We start from the raw sequence: 21,541 nt of genomic DNA on the forward strand, positions 1-21,541 counted from the left end.
TTTGGCACCAGTTTGGAGATCCCAAATCTTGGGGTTCATAGTTAATGAAGCTCACTCTAAAATTGTGATTCCTGGCAACTGGTATTATTCAGAGGCATTTACTGCCTCAGGGGGTAGCATGCAGCCATCGTGACTAAGAGTCATTTGTGGCCTTAATATGCAATCCTAACTCTGCACCCACTGCTCACTTTAGGAAAGAGAGACAGTTCTCCTAGGAAAACCCAAGCCATCTCCTATCCCTCACATGGCTGGCTGGTAGCAGCAATAAACACACCCAGGAGACCCCTAAATTTGTTGATCCAGGATGGTCACCCCAAGAGTTTGCACAGACGAAACAGAGAGACGAACAGTTAGCAAGTTTTATTCTATTGTAAACAACACACTAACACAAGGCCGCATTGGAAGAGTTTGAAACCACTGTTACGCGTTTCTCAAGGTCCGCTAGCTTGCTTTTCAGCTCCCTGTTTTCTTTATGTACTTGTTGTAAATGCTTTCCTTGTATCTGGTTCTTCCTCTCCAAGGAGGTAATGCTGCCTCGGAGAGTATCGACCTTGGCCACCATCTCTTCTAATTGTTTCATCAGTTTAGCCATTTCTTTGGTGGTTTCGTTAACTTTCTGGTCAACGTCTTCTGGGTCCTGGTGTGGTTGCATTGTGTGACTGTTTCCTTGGGCCATGGCGGTCTCTGTGGTTTCGGTATCCCCCTTGGTTGTGGCCATTTTGGCTTTCCCGTCGATCCCTCTTTCGGGTTGTGTGGTGTGGCTTTTGGCGGTAGGGGTTCTGCAGGTCTCTTGCCGTTGTGTCTTGCTTTCACCTTACCTACCCCTCGCTGTTGCGTCTGGGCTGTGGGTCTTAAATGTTGCAGTCGATGATTTTGGTGAGCCTCTTTCCTTTTACTATGCCCTTGTTTCGCTCTTGCTTCCCTAAGGACAGCTGACCTCCCAGGAGCAGGTTGGTTGGTTGAAGGGCTTCTCTCGGACCGCAGTGGCTGACTGAATGCCCTGGAGGCAGAATGATGGACAGACAAACAATCAGACAGAAGGACAAACATGCAAGCATACAAGAGACAAGTAAAAATGTACAGGGCACAGCCGTAGCTGGGTGATCTTGCGCCCGTGGCAGAACCATCCAGATTGTGCCCCCTAGCCACGGACAAATTAGCTCTTCTTTCCGCCTCTCCTCCACCCATTCAATTCACCCTCTATTAAAAACCTTTTCTTATGATGCAATAAATGATATTTTTATTTACAGACATATCTATGGACATATTTTAAGCCAGTTTTGCACACACACCCCTCGCCTGCGCCACTCGCAGGGGCTCACTTCACTACCCCCTAGCTATGGCCCTGGTACAGGGGGAAGGAAAAGGGGGAAACAGATGGGTTGTGGTAGGGGATTGTGTGTGTGTAAAATATTGAAGTAAGAAGAAAAATGAAGATGTGCAAATAAAAAGTATAAGGATAAGAATTTAAAGATGAAGGTCAAAAATCAAGGCAGAGAGTTAAGTTTAAAAATGGAAGGTGAAGTTAAAAATTTAAAGTCAAAAATCAAAAATCAGAATGAAGATTCAAGTTAAAATGTGAAATAAAGCACACATATACCCACCCAAAAGAATGGGGGGGGGGCGAAAGTTACAAATTTAAGAACTGTTCGGCCTCCCTGGCTGAATTTTGTCCTGGTTTATTCTGCTGCATAACTAACATATCTTTCCCGTCTCCCTGGTGTGGTGGGAAGGGTGGGGAATGCAAATATTGATAATAATTATAATAATGGTGATAAAATTAATAAGAAAAGAAAAAAGGGGGAAAGGAGAAAGCAATGATAGTAGTAGTAATATTTTTAAAAATTTAAAAAGCGTGCAGGGGTAATGATTAAGGAATAAACGTAAGACTAGAGTAAAAATAAGGAAAACTGATAAAAAGGAAAGGGGGAATTGCCCCTCTAAAGAAAGCATTTTTTTAAAAAAATTATCTGTTTGTTTATTTCTGAAAGTCTCCGTTGGAGCGCACCAACCTGAGGATGGTTTTCACAGCGTTTGGAAACTCACGAAGCTTGGAGATCGGTAGCGTCCGCAGGAGGGAGCCTTTGTCGGCTCAGGCCTCCTCCGTGGGCGCCACCATTCTCCGTCTCCTCCGCGCTCACCCAGTCCAAAGCGGACCGGCTGGGCTTGCGGGGTCCCGATCCGCGGTAGCGGGCTCCGCAGACCCAGCTGGCCGAGGGTCAAAGCGACAGCAGTGGTTTCAGGGAGGCAGCGCCAGAAGCCGCCGCGCTCCTTCTCCTGCTCCTCGCGGTCCCGGCTCTCCGGTGGCGCAATCGCTGCGTCCCTCTCTCCAAAATGCGGCTAGAGTCGCTGGCGACTCGGGACCCGGGTCTGAACCTGGGTCTCCCCTTTGTTGGGCGGGGGGGGGGAGATCCGGGGCCGGAGCGAAATGTGGGGATGATCTCCCCGCTTCTCCTCTCCTCCCGTGTTTTGCTTGGGGTCTGCTCTAAAGCAGAGCGCATGGCCGGGCTCCCTCCCCGCTTCTCCCGGCGTTCAGCTGCTCCCCTACCTCCCCTTCTGCCTTTGAAGGTTGGATGGAGCTTCACCTTTTCTCCAACCCGAAGGTTTAGGGTCTCCTCCGTCTGGTTCCGAACTCCTGCGTCTGGATCAGCCCTGGGAGAGATGGCTCCCCCTAATTCGCCATCTTTCCCGGAAGTCCAACCACTGCAAAGAGTTACCGCTCATTCTAAAGCATTCCCGGGAGGAACACAAAGGAAAACTAGGAGATGTGGTCAGGCAAAAAAAAAAAAGGGGGGGGGTTGTTGGCTGGGAGGAGGAAATTTGGCTGGAGTGCTGAAAGGGTTACTTGCTCTAGGAAGAGAAGGGGAGGTTTGCAGAGGAGGAAGGGGGTTGGGTAAGGGGTCTAGGGAAGGTTTGGGGGCAAGAATCGGAAGAAAGCAACTGGAAGAGTTTGGGGCATGGAGGTTTTTAAGCAGAGGTTTGGATGGCCATCTGTCATGGATGCTTTAGCTGAGATCCCTGCACCGCAGGGGGTTGGACTAGATGATCCATGGGTGTCCCACCCGATGGGACTGAAACCTGAATACAGGGGAAGAAGGGAGAGAGTGAGGGGTTTGCCTGCTGATGGGCTTGCCAGGGAAGAGAGAGGGGAGTGAGCCTGAACACCTGCAAGTATTTATTTGAGGATTTTTAGTATTTGTTGATCAAAAGATTCCTAGCTGGGAAAGGCACCAGCTTTTATGCCCAAGCTGGGCTCAAAATAATAGGAATAGTTATGTCTTTCTGGCAGTGTATGCAGACTCTCCAAAGTGTCCCTATTTTCCAGGGATGTTCCTGATTTAGAGAAGACGTCCCGGTTTCTGATATGATCCTGGAATGCCCCACTTTTCCTTAGGATGCCCCTATTTTCATTGAAGAAATGTTGGAGGGTATGGAGTTATCCAACCCCTGAGCCATTTGAAGGCAATCCCTGTATAGGGAAGGTTTTTTATTGTTCAATGTTCTATTATATTTTTATATACATGCTGGAAGCTGCCCAGAGTGGTCGGGGCAATCCAGTACGATGTGTGGGGTATAAATAGTAAAAGAAGAATTCTAAGGTCTCAAATATAGAATAGATGTTCATAAATGTACCAGGCAAACACATACATAAGCATCTAAACCATGTGTCTGAAATAGTACAGGAGAGCAATCCTGAAACCATTTTGGGTCTCCCAAATTGACCTCAAATATTTCTCTGTGAGGAGGAAGGAAATGGGCAAAGCTTTCCAATTGTCTTTGGACTTTCCAATTGTCTTTTTACACCTCCCTGCAAATACAGTCTGTTAAGCTGAGCAAACTATCAATACGCAGAAGAGATTCAGGAACTAAAGCATTTTCCATCTCAAAGGAATGGCCAGGCCACCCAGAAAAGGCAATCAAGTAAGTCATTATCAGGTATCCTGGCCAGGAGAGAATCAATCCTCTCAGATTTCTGCTGGAGACCACCTCCTTCCGTGATGTTTTCGGGGGTGGTCTTGGGCTACAGGGTGGGCAATTTCAAAAGTTTATAGGGGCTTGCGCACCATTGTTCTGGGTCTCTCCTACCTTCTTGCAAGGAGGGGAAGGAACTCTGTTGCAACAGAAAAATAAAGATCTGCCTTGCTTTCTATGGATCTTGCCTCCATCCATTCATCTCTGACTGATCATGGACTGATCAGTCCCTTGGGGAGTTGGGAAGCAAAAGCCAAACCCCCTGTTTTTTCTATAACACCTGCAATAAATAAAGAATCCTTGGGGTAAATTCCCTCACCTTTTTTCCAGGGAAAAAAAAGCACTGGCAAAAAATCCCCACACTTTGAACAGTTTTATCTTATGTGATCTTATGTTTTGTTTTCTTTTTTGCAAGATCACACACCACCAGAGGTCCTCCTGCAGCCCTCTCAGCAACAGCCCTACAGACTCGGCTGCTGAACTACAACTCCCAACATCCCTTGCAGCAGGTATTGCCCTGCCGGATTAGAAATGCAATCCAGCCACAGCTAAGGACTCCAAACTAACACAGAGGCCAACAGCTACTGAAACAGATGGGCTCAGCCCAGGGCAGGGAGGCCCCCAGCAGAATCCTTGGGGTGGGAGCAAGGAGCACCCAACCCAGGGGGCAAGGAGGACAGCTGGACACAATATGGGTAACAGGGAGGCGTTGCCACAGAGTGGGTGCCAAACCTATAAGGGGCTGTCAAAAGGGGATCTCCCATTGCCACAGAAGTGGCAGGTCCTACAGTCACAATTCCAGCCATGTAACAGGGAACACACACACACCCCGCCAAAGGGTCTCCTGGGGAAAGGGCTCAGGCCCAGGGCTAGGGAGGGTATTGCAGCTATTGGTCAGGGATAGCATTTTGTGTGCTCTGCCTTCCTATCCCCACTTGTGTTCACAAGCCTTCCTATAAATCAGAGTCCAAGGGCTCTGTGGTTTGATGGGAGCTCAAATGAGGAAATTGGCATGTATCTGGAGAGCCCACAGATACTCAATGGGTGGCCTCTGATGCAATCCTGCTCAAGAGGAGACCCACTAGAATTAATTGGAAAGGTTGGCTTGGGCTCATACATTTCCCTGCGTCTGCTCTGCGTCATTGGCGACATCCCAATATTTCTGGCACGATGCAGCAGGCTGACTTGAGGAAACTGAGGCAAGGCTTGCACTAGCCTCAGAGGAGACCTTGGGCCAGAGTTCGTTTGGGCTGCTTTCTTTTCTGTCCTTGTCCCAAAGTACTCCTTTCCTCCACAGTCGGCAGCCTTTTGGGCTCTGTAATAAACAAATATCTGCCCTTATTCCCTTATGGAGGACACAAGAGCCCTTTTAGAGTCCTTTGCAGGTTCTCCATCGGTCGGAGAAAATAACAGAGGCCAGCCAGAGAATATTGAGAAGCAAAGCAGCTAGTAAGCCTGATCTTTACTGAACTGTTGCAACAGGGTGCCCCCTTCACACGCAGGAGGAGGAGGAGGACCCAGAACAAAAGTGTGTCAGCCCTTATATAGACATTTTTAATTGCCCGCCTTGGAGTCCAAGACCACCCCCAGAAACATACCTACATCACAGAAGAGGTGTGGCTCAAGAGAAATCTGAGTACGTTATTTACCTCCTGTCGGTTGTTTATCTCCTGTCTGGTGGGTTACCTGTTAATGCTTACTTGTTGGATACCCTGGGGAGCCTGGCCAATCTTTTGTAATGATAAATACTTCCTGAGCCAGGTCACAGGCTCACCCTATTCATACACAGATATACCCTTAAGACAGGTTTTGTGAATGAAAAGACAATGGGGAGGCTTTTCCATTTTCCTTTGACCTTGCAGAGCAAACTTTTGGTCAGTCTGGGAGCCAAAATGGTTCCAGGGCTGTTTTCCTGTTCTGCTTCAGACATGTGGTTTATATATTTATGTACGTGTTTGCTTGGTACATTTATGAACATTTATTATATATATAAGACCTTAATTTTTTTATTTCAGCTCCATGTCAGGAGAGCTGTAGTAGGCAAGCCTTTTACTGCACCACCACCACCACCGCCGCCCGCCCTTTACGCTTCTGCACTTCCTGGCAGGGCTTGTGTGTCGCAGACACTTCAAGCTGCTCCAAGGATGTTGCAGTGGAAACTCTGAGTGTCTTCAGTCTCTCTTTGCTGAAAGACTTGCCAAGACTCCTACTCAGTGATTCCAGGACACCCCAAAAGCATACCTTCCCTTTCCCTTTACAGGAGTAAACAAGGTGGCACGAATTGGATGGGAGAAGTCTAATTAAGCAAGAGCCAGGAGATAGCTGGAAACGGAGAAGGATGCACCTGGGAGTCTGTCTCGCAGCCTTGGGTCTTGTCCTCCCTTTGTGTAAGTACACCTGGTTTGTTGTGGTGGGAGGGCTGGATTGGGTGGGAGGACATCAGAAGGACACACATCACCTTGCTGGGTCAAAAGGGCCCTCCAAGGTCCATCTAGGCCTCGGTTCCTAGCGGTGGCCACCAAAGGGAACCTGGAAGCCCACAAACTGGGCACGAAGGCAATGCCCTCCTCTGCTACCATGGTGGCCCATTTGGGTTACATCAGAGCAGCCAATCCAAGAGTTTGCCCCTCGCTGATGATGCTGAAAGAGGTTCCCCTAACACCACAGGAAACTCCCAGACCATTGCTGTGGTGCAGTGGATCAGTGCATCTGACTATCAACCAAAACATTGGTGGTTCGAGCCCACCCAAGAATGGCTGTGGGCAGGATTCCTGCATTGCAGAGGGTTGAACTAGATGACCGTAGGGGTCCCATCCTGCTCTACAGTTCTCTGATTCTATACATGCAGCCAGGGGGCTGTAGGGACAGGCAGGTAACCTGGAACTCATTTAAAGCGAGGGTTTGGTAGCACCTCTGCAGATGCTGCAGGAGCCATTGTGCCAAAGGGCCTTGAAGAACGGTCCTTGCTAAAATTCCACCCAAGAAGCACTTTTAAGGGGCTGAGCAGGAGGATCACAGGTTTCGGGATGACGTCTCCTCCTCCTCCTCCATGCTTCAGCCAGCTCTGTTGAGGGAGAGATGATTGGGGCACTAGGGAGGGGCCCTGGTAGACGGTGCCAGGGCTATCTGCAGGCGGCTTCCAAGTGTTTCCAGCCATAGGTGGTTTGGGGCACTGGGGCTTAAAATATGCCAGGAAAAGGACACAGGCACTGAGTGAACTGGGAAATGTCCCCACCCCCATCAAGCTCAAGAGCATGTTTACATGGATCAGGCTATCCCTGGGCAGGTGAGGCCCTGAATCCTTTGAAAATCAACCCAGCAGTAGCAGCAGAGCTGGATTCCTCACAGCTTCCTTGCAGACACTAATCCTGGGGATATTAACTTCCACATTTCTCTTGCATAGCTTGACCCCCATCTTGGCCCTGCTGCAGATTGGGGCTAGGCCCCCGCCCACATACCTAACACAGACCCCACCCTCCAGGTACTTGTCCCTATTTTCCAGGGACAGTCCCAGATTTACAGAAGCCATTCCAGTTTCTGATTTGATCCCAGAATGTCCAGCTTCCCCCTTAAAGGTAAAGGTAAAGGGACCCCTGTGAAGTCCAGTCGCGGACAACTCAAGGGTTGCAGCGCTCATCTCGCTTTACTGGCCGAGGGAGCCAGCGTACAGCTTCTGGGTCATGTGGCCAGCATGACTAAGCCGCTTCTGGCAAACCAGAGAAGCACACGGAAATGCCGTTTACCTTCCCGCTGGAGCAGTACCTATTTATCTACTTGCACTTTGACATGCTTTTGAACTGCTAAGTTGGCAGGAGCAGGGACTGAGCAACGGGAGCTCACTCTGTTGCGGGGATTCGAACCTCCAACCTTCTGATCGGCAAGCCCTAGGCTATGTGGTTTAGACCACAGCGCCACCCGTGATGCCCCTATTTTCACTGGAGAAATGTTGGAGGGTATGGAGTGATGCGACCACCAAGCCAAGGAGATACATAACTATACAACCTTTAGAAGACATGTGAAGGCAGCCCTGTATAGGGAAGGGTTTTTAAAATTGTTTAATGTTTTATTATGTTTTATATATGTTGGAAGCTGCCCAGAGTGGCTGGGGCAACCCAGTCAAATGGGCAGGGTAGAGATAATAACAATAATAGAATAGATGTCCCTTTTTTCATTGGTGAAATATTGGAAGGTATGCTAACTAGAGGGGAGGGGGCATTGTGCTTGTTTCCATAATTTCTATCCCGCAGCTTCAACATAATTTCTGCTGTTAAATGTTCTAATTCAAAAGTATATGAAACAAAACATCCTAACCGATGTTCCTGACAAAAACAGCTGTGGTCCGTTCAAATAAAAACTCCTATGAGTTAAAAGCATGAGTCTTATTATCTCTTAAATGCCCTGGTAGAGAGAGAACTGTCACAGATGGGAGAAGCTGTTGTTACTTTCCCCTTAGCTCTGCTCCCCCCACTACGTTCCACATGAAGGGCCCCCCCCCACTGCCCTTGGCATGAGAGGTCCTGAAACAGAGAGAACCAAAGGTTTCTAAAGACCTTGGACAAGGCTTTTCCGAGGGGCTGGTGAATTAAGTCAGAGCTCTTTCTCAGCCAGAGGCACCAAGGAAAGGGCAGAGTGGAGACTTTTTTACCCTAGCCTTGTGGTCACCTGTCTTTTCTTCTGTTCTCCAGCCTCATCTTCTGAATCGCACAAAGTGGGCATCTCTGGGCGCCGCGTGACTGTCACCTGCCCTCTAGAAAATGCCAATTGGAAACTGGTCAATAAAAAGAATGGAAATTATAATGTCACCGAAGAAAATGAAATCTTGACCATTGAAGCCATGAACAACATGGAAGTGGTCAAGGGTGACTTCACCTGTCAGAATGGCACGGCATCCCGCAAGATTTATCTGCAAATCAAAGGTCAGTGCTCAAGTTTGAGGTTCTGGTGCTAGAAATCCTCTGCGTTCTTCAGGCAAGAGCTACTGTGAGGGTTGACTATGCTCCAACCCCAGTATGCCTCTGAATAATACCAGTCGGTGGAATCGAAAGGGGGGGGGGAGAGAAGAGTGCTGTCCCGCTCTTCTCCTGCTTGCAGGCTTTGTTTTGGGGCATCTCATTGGCTGCTGTGACACTGGGCTAGCTGGTCCACCTTTGGCTTGACCCAGCTGCAGGGCTCCTCTGATGTGGGAGCTGGAGGGATCCAAGGGAGATGCAAAGAGCTTCTCCTCCTCCTGTGCCAGAAGCCAAGTCTGGGGTATCCATTCCCTGACCTTGCAAACAAAGCCTGGCCCTAGCAGACTTGGATAAAACTGGAGGAAGCAGTGAGATCTTTCTCCAGAGCCAGATTGTTCCAGGACATCCCAATACACTTTGCTGTCTGCAGTGAAGGACAAGACAAATCCCACCCACCCCCTTGTATGTATAGGAGCATCTACAGGCTGGAGGGCAGCTCTATGCAGAGCTCCTCTGCTGGACCGGAGCACAACAGAGCTTCCTCGCATGATGGCTCAGCACTACCAGGCTGCCCAATCCACCAGGGGATGCAACATTTTACCCACCAGGCGCCAGCAACCTATGCTATGCCACTGGCTCTGTGCACGTTGGTCAATAAAATATGGGCCCTTCCTTGCCCCATGCTGCCTAATTGTAGGGCTGGCCCAGTTTCCATGGCTTGACTCTCTTGCTCTCCTGGGCAGCCTGTGATGACTGCATGGAGCTGAGCATCGGGCTGGTGGCCGGCATCGTCGTTGCTGACCTGCTCATTACCCTGGGGATCATGTTCCTGGTCTACTACTGCAGCAGCAAGAAGCCTGCCACCAGCTTTGGTGGTGGGGCCACAGGGGGAGGCGCCCGCGGACGGACACGAGGTGAGTACTCTTGTGGTACACCAGGGCTCTCCACAGGGGTGCCTTCGGCTTCCTCTGTTGTCCCACAGAGAAAATTGGAAGTCATCTAAGCTGGGGTTGGATTGGTAAATGAATGCCGAGCATATATGGCTCCCATCTGGAGCTGGAGGCGGGGAGGGTTGCAGATTTGGTAGCAAGGGTGGGTTCTGGTACGCCCACAGCTTAAGAATTTGGGAGACCTGAAGGCTCCTCTGGGTGTTGCTGGGATGGGATCAGCTGGTTCAGGGCTTGCTTCAAGGGGTGAACTGGAGGAGAAACCAGCTGGCTGGCTGGCTAGACCCCAGCAGGGATCCTGATTGGCCCAGCCCAGAGGTCATAGCAGCAGCAGTTGCTCTGGGGTGGGGTGGGGTGGGGTGGGGGGACTTTACAGCCCCATCGTTCTGACACAAAGTAGTTCAGCTAAAGCACCCAGGAGTTCCTTGTATGTGCGGACAGGGGCTGATGCCCCATGCTTAACCGCCCTGCAATAACCACCTCCAATTCTTGGCTGTGCTAACAAATACCCACTTTGCATTGTCTTCCAGGCCAAAAGGTGGACCGCCCCCCACCTGTCCCAAACCCAGACTATGAGGTAAGCACAGCAGAGGGTGGCTGCCAGGGGCTGGGAGGGAGAGTCTATGGAGGGCGGCCAAAGAACCTGGAACCTGATCACCATCGGCACTGGGAGGGCCAAGGGCTAGACTGGGCACACCTGGCAGGAAGGCCCCGCAGCCCTCTGGGGGCAGCTGCTTACTCACCTGAGGCAACCAGGCCCTGCTTGCTGGTGACCCCCATGGCCTCTCCAGGGAGAGACAGAAATGGCCCCATCACAGAAGGACCTTTGGTGAGTAACCTCTCCTCTTTATTCCAACAGCCCATCCGGAAAGGCCAGCGGGAGGTGTATGCTGGGCTGGAGCCCAGGGCCTTCTGAGACACACCACAGTCTCTGTGTGGAGCTGCAGTGCCACGAAACCTTATTGTTGCTGATCTCCCTTTGCCACCAGCAGCTTCCCTTGGTGGCAGGTGGGTCGCCACACACCTCTCCCTGAGTCTCACAGCCTGGAAAACCACCCTCCTTCTCTGCAGCTCAGTCCACTCCCTTCAATGGGTCCAGGTGCGCCTCCGATGGGGTCCTTCCCAGCTCCTTGATGGCCCAGTAGAAGAGCCTCCTTCTGGGTCAGACAATCGTCGTATCCAAGCCATGCCTGGAGCAACTTTAGCCCTGCACTGCAGAGAAGGATGTGGGGCACAGAGAGCTGGGACAAGTCACAGGGACTGGGAAGGGTGCTATGGGCTTAGGGTCATAGGCCCACCTGGGCTTGCACTGTGAATGGTGTTCCAACTCTGAGCCAGCTCAGATTCTCCCGATTCCTCCTCTCCAGCCACACACCTGGGCAGGAGCTGGTTGCTGGGCTATGTAGGTGGGGGAGAAATGCTGGGCAGAGAGGCTTGTCCCATTGTAGAGCCTTAACTATGAGGGCTGACAGAAGCCAAGCCCTGTTCTAAGGCATCTCCCCTTTGTTCATTCATCAGTCCTGGCCCACCTTTAAGCCTCTTTGTAGTCTGGTCCCCACCCCACCCCAAAAGTGCTCCTGTGACCCAGGGAGGATGGTCGGTCCTGATTAAATAATCTAAGCTGACTTCTCTGCTGCCCTTCTCTCACCCAGCCATGCTGTGTTTGGGCACCACAGCAGATGCGCTGACCCCTTGGGGGACAGAACTGTATGTATTTTGTTTTGGTTGTGTTTGCAAGGAATTCTAATAAAGTGCCTTCCAGGCCAGCGTGCTGCATCACACTGGCTCTCTTTGCACGTCATTCTTTAATGGGTTGGTATGTTCTTTGCTGGGAACTCCTGATGACTTTGTAACTAACAGGGGACTCAAGAAAATTCACGGATGTGGCATAGTGGGAAAAGGCAGGGCAGAGAAGGCAGGGATTTCTGGTTATGTCCAGGGTGGGAAAACTTAAAAGCTGTCAGGAAGGCAGGTGAGGAAGATACGCTAGTCAGAGCGGCGGCAGCAGAAGGCAGGACTGCATTAACACCATGGGCCAGAAACTCTGGCTGAGTAGCCCCTCAGCACCCTCTTGGGAGCCCCTCAATTCTCTCTGCTGCCCAGGGACTGCTTGATGGGGAAGGGCAAGTAGCAAACACTTATTCCCTCGCCCCACAGGAAGTGGCAGTTGCGGGAAGAGCTGTGGTCCCACGTAACAGCACTCAGCTACCACAGCACTTGTTCCGCAGGATGTGGTCAAGGCAAGCGCAGCTGCGTTTTCAAGAAAGGCGAAAAACAGCTCCTACGTGCAAAAGGCATCGGAGTCCAATGTGTGGCTGCGCCTTTGTGCAAGTTGCTGACTTTGTGTGGAGCTTAAACTCTCAGAGCAAGCTACCCATCTTCCTTCAAAACACATTCAGCCACACACCACTCAAAAGACTGCAATTTGTTTTCAGTAAAATAAGTAATTTAGAAAGGTATCCACCGCACACAAATGAGATGCAGTTTCGTTGGAAACTGGAGTTGCATTTCCTTTATTATTATTGATTTCATTCTATTGATGCATTGCTTGCTATAAAACAGCTCAGAGCGAACAGACCATGTTCAAAGTGGATCGCTGCAGAAACAACAAAAGTCCTTTTGGCTTTCTTAGTTATTAGAGCCCCTTCAAATCAGAGGGGAAAGTTGTGGGGAAGGAAGAACAAAGGGATACCAGCTCAATAGTAGGGACAGGGGTTACATTTTGAAATGAAAGCACAGCAACAGTCAAACTATTTCTACACCCTTAAATATAGCTTGAAGCAACCTTCCCTTTGGAGCTCCCCATGGCCAAAGGAGGAGCCATCAGCAATTCACTCTTCGCTGCCACATCAGAGGAAAAATGCTTTGTCCCCTTATCACCGGTGGCGGGTCTTGGCCACTCCGATGTGGCTGTACTGCCCATTGTTGCGTTCTCCGAGAGGCTGGAGGGGAAGAGAGGCCTGCGGTTAGAACAGGGGTCTGTACTGACCAAGGAGGATTTGGGCAAGACTAGGGAAGAAAAGAAAGCTGCTCTGTTTCCTGTAGAAGGATAGGTGTAAGTGCTTCTTCCACTTAAGAATGGAGGCTTAAGAATGGCCTTTGACTCCAAGCCAGAGAGGAAAGGGCTGGGAGCACCAACACACCTCATATTTGGAAACAGCTGCAGCTTCTGTTTCAAGAGTTAAGGACTCTCCCTGCTTCCTTCTACAAGCCCCACATCACAGCAAACTTCAGTTGTCCAGAAAGAACTGCAGGTGTTCTCATCATCCATTTATTCTTCCTTTAATATATTTTTTTTCCAAATGAAGTTGCTTTGGGGATTTTCTGCCACCACAGTCTCTTCATTTTACCCCATTGGGTGGCTAATCTCTGGCCACGAGGGCTAGAAACTAGCTTTTTAAAATAACACACAGACAGAATCATGATTCCCAGGAGAATATATTGCCTCTGCAAAGCAGCACCCTAGGCTGAGGCAGAAGAAGCTTTGCAGAAGTCAAGGAATTCTTGGATGCAAAAGGCCCCTCATTTCACAGCTTGGGAGGAGCTGTCCAGGAAAACACCACCATGGAGGAGAGGAAGGGACTGACCACAGGCACACACTCACCTGGTAGAGCTGCTCATTGGCTAATAGGGTCTGCTTGTCAGAAGCTGCAAAGTCAAAACAGGAAATTTCAGGATGACTCCAAATGGGTGATTAACACAATTAAAAATTAAATATACCAGGTATGGGAGCGTGGATGCCAACATAGACATTGCTCCCTTTTTCAAGGCTGTTTCCCCATCTCCCAGGAACTGCCTGTGCCCCAATGCTCACCCTGAGATCGTCGGCCCGGCTCCCCCGCAGCAATGCAGTACACGCCAACAGCCAGGAAAAACGTAGCCACGATGCTGGCCAGCAGAATCCCCATGATCGCGGCAACGTCCAGACGAATACAATTCTGGCACACTGTGTCAAGAGGGAGAGAACTCAACATGCATCCTATGCTCACAAGCACACCTGAGTTTTGTCCACATGTGGCTTGATTTGAATAGAGTGTGGCTCTGAGCACATGGAAACTGTACTAATTTTGATGTTTGCCACCCTGGGCTCCTTTGGGGGGAACGGGCAGGATAGAAATTTAACAAACGACAAGAATAATCAATACAGTGGTACATCGGGTTGCAGATGCTCCAGGTTACAGACACTTCAGGTTACAGACTCTGCTAACCCAGAAATAGTACCTCGGGTTAAGAACTTTGCTTCAGGATGAGAACAGAAATCGTGCAGCAGCGGCGCAGCGGGAGGCCCCATTAGCTAAAGTGGTGCTTCAGGTTAAGAACAGTTTCAGGTTAAGAACAGACCTCCAGAACAAATTAAGTTCTTAACTTGAGGTACCACTGTAAATGGATGGTCCCTCGCCACTGAGTGACTAGAAACACCCAGCGCTTTTGTGGGGGGGGGATGCAGGGCTACGCATACCCCTAAACATTTTGTGAATCTTTGTACTTTTGTCCATTTACTGTATTTATTTCCCCCGATTTGAACTATAAAATGGTGATTTTCTGGAGTCAAAATGAGAGTAACCCTAAACATATTTTTTTTGTTTGTTTTGAAAAAAAGCACTGGAAACAGCCATTTGCCACCTGGGACTAGATGAAAAGCACTTCTGCTTGTAGGGTGGGTTTTCTAGCTAAACACAACTCCTAACATCCAAACAGCCCATCAACCCAACAAAACAAACCCCGGAGCCCAGGGACGGTTGCTGCACCACAACCAGCAGAGAGACCTGCGCAATATGCTTAGCAGGATACTTACCACTAACAAAAGAACAAGCCAGCTGAGAGGCTTAAAAATGGAACAGAAATAAATTTTGTCACTCAAAATTCTCATCTGAAAAGTATTCTAAGTTTGATGTCATTGTGTGACATCCAATGATATTTGATATTTGATTTCAACTTCTTTAAAAAATGCAATCACAGTCAGATCTGATGTGAGCAAAGGCGTTTAGTATTTGACAGCTCCCATGCAGAAGCTGCCAATCTTTGATGGTGTCTGAGATCTTCCATGCAACAGCAGGTAGTAAAACATCTGCTTTTGAAATAAGATTGTTCATTTAATTTAACCAATTACGGTAATTAGGAAACAAGCCCCAGAAAAAGATAGTACTCTCTACCATATGCGGTGATCTTGTAAGAGAGTAAAAGCTTTATGGGAAATGATTTATAACGAATTGAAGAAAATGTTTAAGATAACTTTTAACAAAAAAACAGAAGCTTTTCTTTTAGGGATAGTAGATAGTGAGATACCAAAACACCCCCCCCCCCCAAATTGTTTATGTATGCCACGACTGCAGCTAGAATGGTTTTTGCCCAGAGATGGAAAGAAGCTGTAGTACCAACCCTGGAAAAGTGGCTAATTAAATTAATGGATTATTTTGAACTGTCAAGGTTAACGGGTGTAATAAGAAACCAAGAAGAAGAATAAATTATTAAAGATTGGGGGAAATTTGTGGAAAATTTGTAAAACTTATGTATGCAAATAGCTCATTAGTAGGATTAATGTAAAACAAGTGGTTAAGCATATTATTATGGGAAACTAAAGAATAACTTTAGATGGAGTAATGTGGAAAATCCAGCATGAAAATTAAAATCAAAAGGAAAGCACAAAAGGGAGGAAGTCAAATATATGTGCATTAGAAATGTGTGTACCATAATTTGTGTTTTTGCAATTTGTATGATTGCAAAAAAAAATTTGAAAAACCTATATATATATATATATATATATATATATATATATATATGCAGGTTTTGGTGTCCTCGGGTGTCTTCCCGTGTAAAAGTTGGGGTGTCTAGGCGACGTTTCGACGAGGTCTCACTCGTCATCTTCAGGCTGGTGCTTTCGGCTTCTTGTTACTGGAACAGAGCAGGATCTCAGTGTTTGAGTTCCTATAAATACTGTTGAGGGGTGTGGTGAGGAAGTTCCCAGGCTAGTGTGCCTTTTCTTCTTTTGTTCCTTAGTTGCTTGAGGGATATCTTGAGTGATTTCTTGAGTGATATCCTGAGTACCACTTAGGTGGGTCATTAGGTGTGGATTAGTTGCTAAAGCCTTAGTGTCTTGACCTCTTGAACTTTGTGAAGAGTTTTTCTGAGAAGATGGCTGTAGTTGTGCTCTGGCTTGGCTTCGTGTATAGGGGCGAGCTGTGGTTTTGTGGCCTGTGCCAGCCAGATCTGTGTAGGGATTGCAGGGGGGTGCAGCATCCGGAGGTGCCATCATGGTTTGGCTACTGGATGGTGTCTGTAATTTATCTGTGGAGAGGGTCTGGGTTGGGGTCTGGTGTGGTTGATTGGTGATGGCGTTCTGTGTGCCTCTGGATCTGGTGTCAGTTTTTGTGGGGAGGGCTAATTTCCAGATGTCTGGCAAGCGGGATGTGTCGTCACGCTTGTTCATGTTGTGAGGGTGTTTCTCTATCTCGATGGCTTCCATGATTATTCTCTTGTGGTGATGTTCCATGTTAGAGAGCAATTTGGAATCTGCAAAATTAATTTCGTGTCCTGTTTCTTTCATGTGTTGGAAAAGAGAGGAAGTTTTTTCTTCTTTTTTGACGGCATTCTTGTGTTCTGCGATACGTGCATTTATTCGTCTGTTTGTTTGTCCAATGTACGTGGCTGGGCAGACTTTGCAGGGTATTTCATAGACCCCTTGGTTTTCCAACTGGATTTTATCCTTGGGGTTTCTGAGGATATTGGCTATCTTTTGGTTGGCGCAAAAGGCTGTTTTGATATTGTGTTTATGGAGGATTTTGCTAATTTTATCTGTGGTGCCCTTGATATAAGGAAGGAGGGCCATGCCATTGTTTTCTTCTGTGTCTTGGTTTTTGGGGGGTGTTTCTTTTTGGATTAGCTTCGTAACCCTGTTTTGCTGGTATCCATTGGCAATTAACACATTTGAGAGATTCTGTAACTCAGTTGTCAAGTGGTCTTTGTCAGCCAGGCGTTTGGTTCTGGAGATGAGAGTCTTGGCTACGGAGTTTATTTGTGCAGGGTGGTGGTGTGATTGTGCATGTAAGTAGCGGTTGGTGTGTGTTTTTTTCCGGTAGATAGTGTGTCCTAGGGAGCCATCAGGTTTTTTGTAGATTAGGACGTCAAGGAAGGGAAGTTGGTTGTTGGCTTCTATTTCCATAGTGAATTGTATTTTGGGGTGTAGGCTGTTGAGATGTGTGAGGAAGCTGTCCAGTTTTTCCTTCCCGTGTGGCCAAATTACAAAGGTGTCGTCAACATATCTGAGCCAAAGTTTGGGTTTGTGTTCTGACTTGTCTAAAGCATTGGTTTCAAAGTGTTCCATGTACAGGTTTGCGATGACCGGTGAGAGGGGTGATCCCATAGGTGCTCCTTCTATCTGTTTGTATCTTTGTCCATTGTGGATGAAGTACGTGTTGGTTAGGCAGTGGTTGGTCAGGTCCAAGATGTATTCGGGGGGATTGTATTTGTTTTGAATGGCTGTCAAGGCTTCATTAATGGGCCTAATAATCATGGAAGCCATCGAGATAGAGAAACACCCTCACAACATGAACAAGCGTGACGACACATCCCGCTTGCCAGACATCTGGAAATTAGCCCTCCCCACAAAAACTGACACCAGATCCAGAGGCACACAGAACGCCATCACCAATCAACCACACCAGACCCAAACCCAGACCCTCTCCACAGATAAATTACAGACACCATCCAGTAGCCAAACCATGATGGCACCTCCGGATGCTGCACCCCCCTGCAATCCCTACACAGATCTGGCTGGCACAGGCCACAAAACCACAGCTCGCCCCTATACACGAAGCCAAGCCAGAGCACAACTACAGCCATCTTCTCAGAAAAACTCTTCACAAAGTTCAAGAGGTCAAGACACTAAGGCTTTAGCAACTAATCCACACCTAATGACCCACCTAAGTGGTACTCAGGATATCACTCAAGAAATCACTCAAGATATCCCTCAAGCAACTAAGGAACAAAAGAAGAAAAGGCACACTAGCCTGGGAACTTCCTCACCACACCCCTCAACAGTATTTATAGGAACTCAAACACTGAGATCCTGCTCTGTTCCAGTAACAAGAAGCCGAAAGCACCAGCCTGAAGATGACGAGTGAGACCTCGTCGAAACGTCGCCTAGACACCCCAACTTTTACACGGGAAGACACCCGAGGACACCAAAACCTGCATACCTATACCCGTGAAAATCTACGAAAGCAAATATATATATATATATATACCGTATATATGGAAACAAAGAAAGCAGGCTCCACCAGGGCCGTTGACAACATCACAACTGCCAGGCTAAGCACCTTCACACTGGACAGGGTTGTCGTAGTCCCCACCAAGTGGCCACAAATCTGGGTGTGTCCCCTTCCCACCACCCTCTCAGTTGTGTGACTCTCTGGACTAGCACTGCTTTCCTGTCCCTTCACATGGGGGAGGAAGGGCTCACGCACTTCGGACGAACACCTGAAGACGTGCGCTACTGCACTCGAAGACACCTCTCGGGTCATCCAGGATGTCACCCAAAGACAGGCTAGAGTTTCCGTGGTTTAATGCATTCCCATCTTTCCTCCAGCTTATTGGGAGGTTTTTATCCTCCGCTTCGCAGTAGAGGACAATGTTATTCTTCTGCTGCTTCACCGTGATGGAATCCTCAGCAATACCTATGAGAAAGGAATGACAAGGTGGAGGAAAACACCCGCAGCAGAGCCCTTGGGTCCATCTAGCACTCAGAGGGACCCAAGATCAGCCACAGCTGGGATGCATGAAGGAAGACCACAACCGTAAGGTAAAGGCCCTTTTACAGGAACGCCCATAAGTGATGAAAAACATAGACCATATTGCTTGTGCTGGAAGAGGAGGAAGCTACTAGGCTGACCCCCTCCTGCCATGCAGAAATATATAGTTGTCCCATATGGGGATCGAACCTGCAACCTTGGCGTTATCAGCACCATACTCTAACCAACTGAGTTATGAAGAAAGGTAAGTCATTCCACTATCCAATAAAAGAGGGAGGGAATTAAGTTGTGCCAATAGTCAGCCACAACATCACACTATTCCACCCACTTCTGAAACAGAAACAGAAATGTTTTGTGGGAAGGGACTTATTGGTGTCAAGGAGTGGTAGCGATGCCCACATCTGGACACAGACATCAGGACAATGTCTGCAGCCCAAACACAAACACCTGCATCTTCACACTGCAAAACAATGGAAGCAATCACTCGGTGTTCAGCAGCAGTGGCAGAATGAAAAGGACAAATACCACACTAAGGGACAGCTAGGAAAGGGACTGACAATAAGATGGACACAGCATTGTGTAAATCTACAGTGTGGCTGCATTTGAACTACTGGCTGCCACATCTCGATAAGGACACCAAAGAGCTAAAGAAAAAAAAGTGGGGGCAGCCAAAATGATTAAGAGGCTAGAACACCCTGTGTCACAAGGAAAAGCTAATGTGTTTGTGGTGTCTTCGTTTTAAAAAAATGGTGATGGGGAGAAGGGGCATGATTGAGGTTTATGAAATTATGCACATTGGACAGAGGAAAGTCTGCTTCTGCTCCTCTCTCACTCTCTCTCTCTCTCTCTCTCTCTCTCTCACACACACACACACACACACACACACACTACTACTACAACCCAGAGTCGTACAATGAAGTGGAAGAGTAGGACATTCATCAGAGAGGGAGAGGGAGAGAGACGCAGATGAATATATTTCTTGTGGAATTCTCTGGTACAAGATGTGGTGATGACAGCTATTATTAACGTAGATTGGTGATTGATCCTGATGGCCAAATGGAACCTGTCTCCTGTGGTTGGTGGTTCTGCTTTATCCTTTGAACAAGGCACTGACATTTCATAGGGTCCAACAATAAGAGTCCAGCCAGTAAGACCTGATGCCTTTCAGGGTGGGACACAGAAGGTAAATGTGGCGAGCATCTTCTTTTCAAGCATTTGATACATACAGGTTTTGGGAAGCGTTTTAGAGCACAGTTACAGGCAAAAATAATATGGGAAAGGATCTGTCAATGAACATTATAAGGTGAATTGGTTAGTTGCCTCTCTTTGTCTTCCCACTCAAGGACCCAACTTCTTCACTTTTCTGTCTTTGTTCCCCCGCCTCCACAAATGTCAGATCCTTTCCTGAGGCTGGACTCAAGGGCCTTTGAGTGAGGTCCTACCTTTGGAGAAGAGCAATCCAAAGAGGAAGGCTGCACACAAGAGATGCTGGCTGCGTCCCATGACCCTTCTTCAGAGTGTGTGTTGATAACCCGCTTATTCTTTCCCTTGAAATGAAATTGCTCACTTTGCAAAAAGACACCCACAAAGAAGTGCCCTTTGCTCAGTGCTGTGCTGAGCTGGATATGAAAGTAGAAGAAAACATCTCTGTAGTCAGCCAAGAACAGGAAACCTGTGGGTGGGAGGCCTCTCTGTCCCCACCGTGCAGGGAAATGAACGAGTGAATAGATGTTAAGAAAGAGTACAATTTCCGAAAAGAATCACTGGGGCGGGGGGGGGGGTGCTCTTGTGTTTGAGTCCAGCTTGAGAGTTTCTCACAGGCAGGTAGGATTGTATGTGAATAGGATGCTGGACTTGAAAGGTCATTGATCTAATCCAGCAGCCCCTTCTCATGTTCTTAAATGGAAGGAAATAGCCTGCAGAACATGGAAATTTAACTGATTCCTCACCACACACTATTCCCCCCTCCCCCACTACCAGATCTGCCAACTTCATGAACTGTTGTCTAGAGAAATGGTGTACTCGCTGGGGGTGGCATGCAGCCATCACACCATCAGAGGGTGGGTATTTTGGTGGGGCCAATGGTGAGGTGAATCCTGGAAACCCAAAACAGCCGCAGGCAGAAAATGACAATTGTGGGCTGGGGCAAGGTGGGATATAACTTCCACTGTGGCATTACAAAGCACTGTCTAGTATATGAGAAAGATGGATTGCATCGCAGGGTTGTTGTATAACTCCCCCTCTCCTCTCCATTGGATAGGGTGGTTTTCTCCATGTCCTGTGTGTGGGCTTCCCAAGAAGGCATCTGGTTGATGACTGGAAAACAGCAGGCTGAATAAGATGGATCCCCATTGGGTCTGGTCCAGCGACACAGCTCTACTTAAATTTGGCCACAGCTCTCATACTGCAATATGGAGATAATACTTGTGGATTTGATTTTCATTTCTGAAATATTTTAAAGAACCATTTAAAACGGCATTGATTTTTCACAAGAATATCTGAGTATGAAACAGAATGAACTCGGCTGCAGTGCTAGAACAGATATACAGATATAGAAAGAGTGTGTATGAACTTCCACCACCACTTCTATATGTGTGGGCAGAGGGTAAGGATGGATATGCTGCTGTCCAAACAGAGCTACACAAAAGCAAAGCAAAACTGGGTCTCTAGCCATTGTTTCATATGAACAGCTGTCACTTTTACCTTGGTGGACAAAGTGGGAAAGCAAGGCTTCAAATACAGCCAGGAAGTCCCGCCTTCAGAAACGTGAACGGTCAGTCTGATCCTATTACAGAGCTACGATTTCAAAGTGTTTACAGTTTAAAGAACCTTCAGAGCAGTTATTGAGCTTCTGTAGCATCGGTTGCAAGCAAAAAGCAACGAAGAGGCCCGTGGCTCCTCGTGTTCCAACAAATATCCTTATGCT

At 48.1% G+C, this 21,541-nt stretch overlaps 3 protein-coding genes and 1 long non-coding RNA gene across 7 annotated transcripts in view; 2 read left to right on the forward strand and 2 right to left on the reverse strand.

Moving 5' to 3' along the window:
- Positions 1-21,541, forward strand: part of ATP5MG (ATP synthase membrane subunit g) — a 73,006-nt gene that overhangs the window by 31,578 nt on the left and 19,887 nt on the right. The window lies entirely within an intron of this gene.
- LOC114585625 (uncharacterized) lies at positions 346-2,692 on the reverse strand. The gene is made up of 2 exons (XR_003703933.2): positions 2,586-2,692; positions 346-1,000 (listed from the first exon to the last, which is right to left on the reverse strand). It is a non-coding gene; the product is annotated as an uncharacterized LOC114585625 (long non-coding RNA).
- CD3E (CD3 epsilon subunit of T-cell receptor complex) lies at positions 2,652-10,841 on the forward strand. Of its 4 annotated transcripts, none has more exons than XM_028708454.2 (6): positions 2,652-2,770; positions 6,233-6,359; positions 8,658-8,888; positions 9,665-9,835; positions 10,399-10,445; positions 10,728-10,841. In XM_028708454.2, the coding sequence occupies exons 2-6, from the start codon at positions 6,311-6,313 to the stop codon at positions 10,782-10,784; spliced, it is 555 nt and encodes a 184-aa protein (XP_028564287.2). In that variant the 5' UTR covers positions 2,652-2,770; positions 6,233-6,310; the 3' UTR covers positions 10,785-10,841. The 4 variants fall into 4 exon arrangements, with proteins under 4 accessions (XP_028564287.2, XP_028564285.2, XP_028564288.2 ...); XM_028708452.2 differs by lacking the exon at positions 2,652-2,770 and adding an exon at positions 2,896-2,977; XM_028708455.2 differs by lacking the exon at positions 2,652-2,770 and adding an exon at positions 3,132-4,481.
- On the reverse strand, positions 12,353-20,296 carry LOC114585948 (T-cell surface glycoprotein CD3 gamma chain-like). Its single transcript, XM_028708854.2, has 5 exons — positions 20,058-20,296; positions 18,331-18,540; positions 13,683-13,814; positions 13,473-13,516; positions 12,353-12,810 (listed from the first exon to the last, which is right to left on the reverse strand). The coding sequence occupies exons 1-5, from the start codon at positions 20,116-20,118 to the stop codon at positions 12,745-12,747; spliced, it is 513 nt and encodes a 170-aa protein (XP_028564687.2). The 5' UTR covers positions 20,119-20,296; the 3' UTR covers positions 12,353-12,744.

This window comes from Podarcis muralis, chromosome 15 (assembly GCF_964188315.1).
Source record: "Podarcis muralis chromosome 15, rPodMur119.hap1.1, whole genome shotgun sequence".
Taxonomy (NCBI): Eukaryota; Metazoa; Chordata; class Lepidosauria; order Squamata; family Lacertidae; genus Podarcis; species Podarcis muralis.

Coding starts and splice junctions, on each gene's coding strand:
- CD3E (XM_028708454.2), top strand. CDS start 6,311: ATGCACCTGGGAGTCTGTCTCGCAGCCTTGGGTCTTGTCCTCCCTTTG. Junction 6,360..8,657: donor GGGTCTTGTCCTCCCTTTGT/GTAAGTACACCT, acceptor TCTGTTCTCCAG/CCTCATCTTCTGAATCGCAC. Junction 10,446..10,727: donor TCCCAAACCCAGACTATGAG/GTAAGCACAGCA, acceptor TTATTCCAACAG/CCCATCCGGAAAGGCCAGCG.
- LOC114585948 (XM_028708854.2), bottom strand. CDS start 20,118: ATGGGACGCAGCCAGCATCTCTTGTGTGCAGCCTTCCTCTTTGGATTG. Junction 13,517..13,682: donor GCCGGGCCGACGATCTCAGG/GTGAGCATTGGG, acceptor TTGACTTTGCAG/CTTCTGACAAGCAGACCCTA. Junction 12,811..13,472: donor CCAATGAGCAGCTCTACCAG/GTGAGTGTGTGC, acceptor CTTCCCCTCCAG/CCTCTCGGAGAACGCAACAA.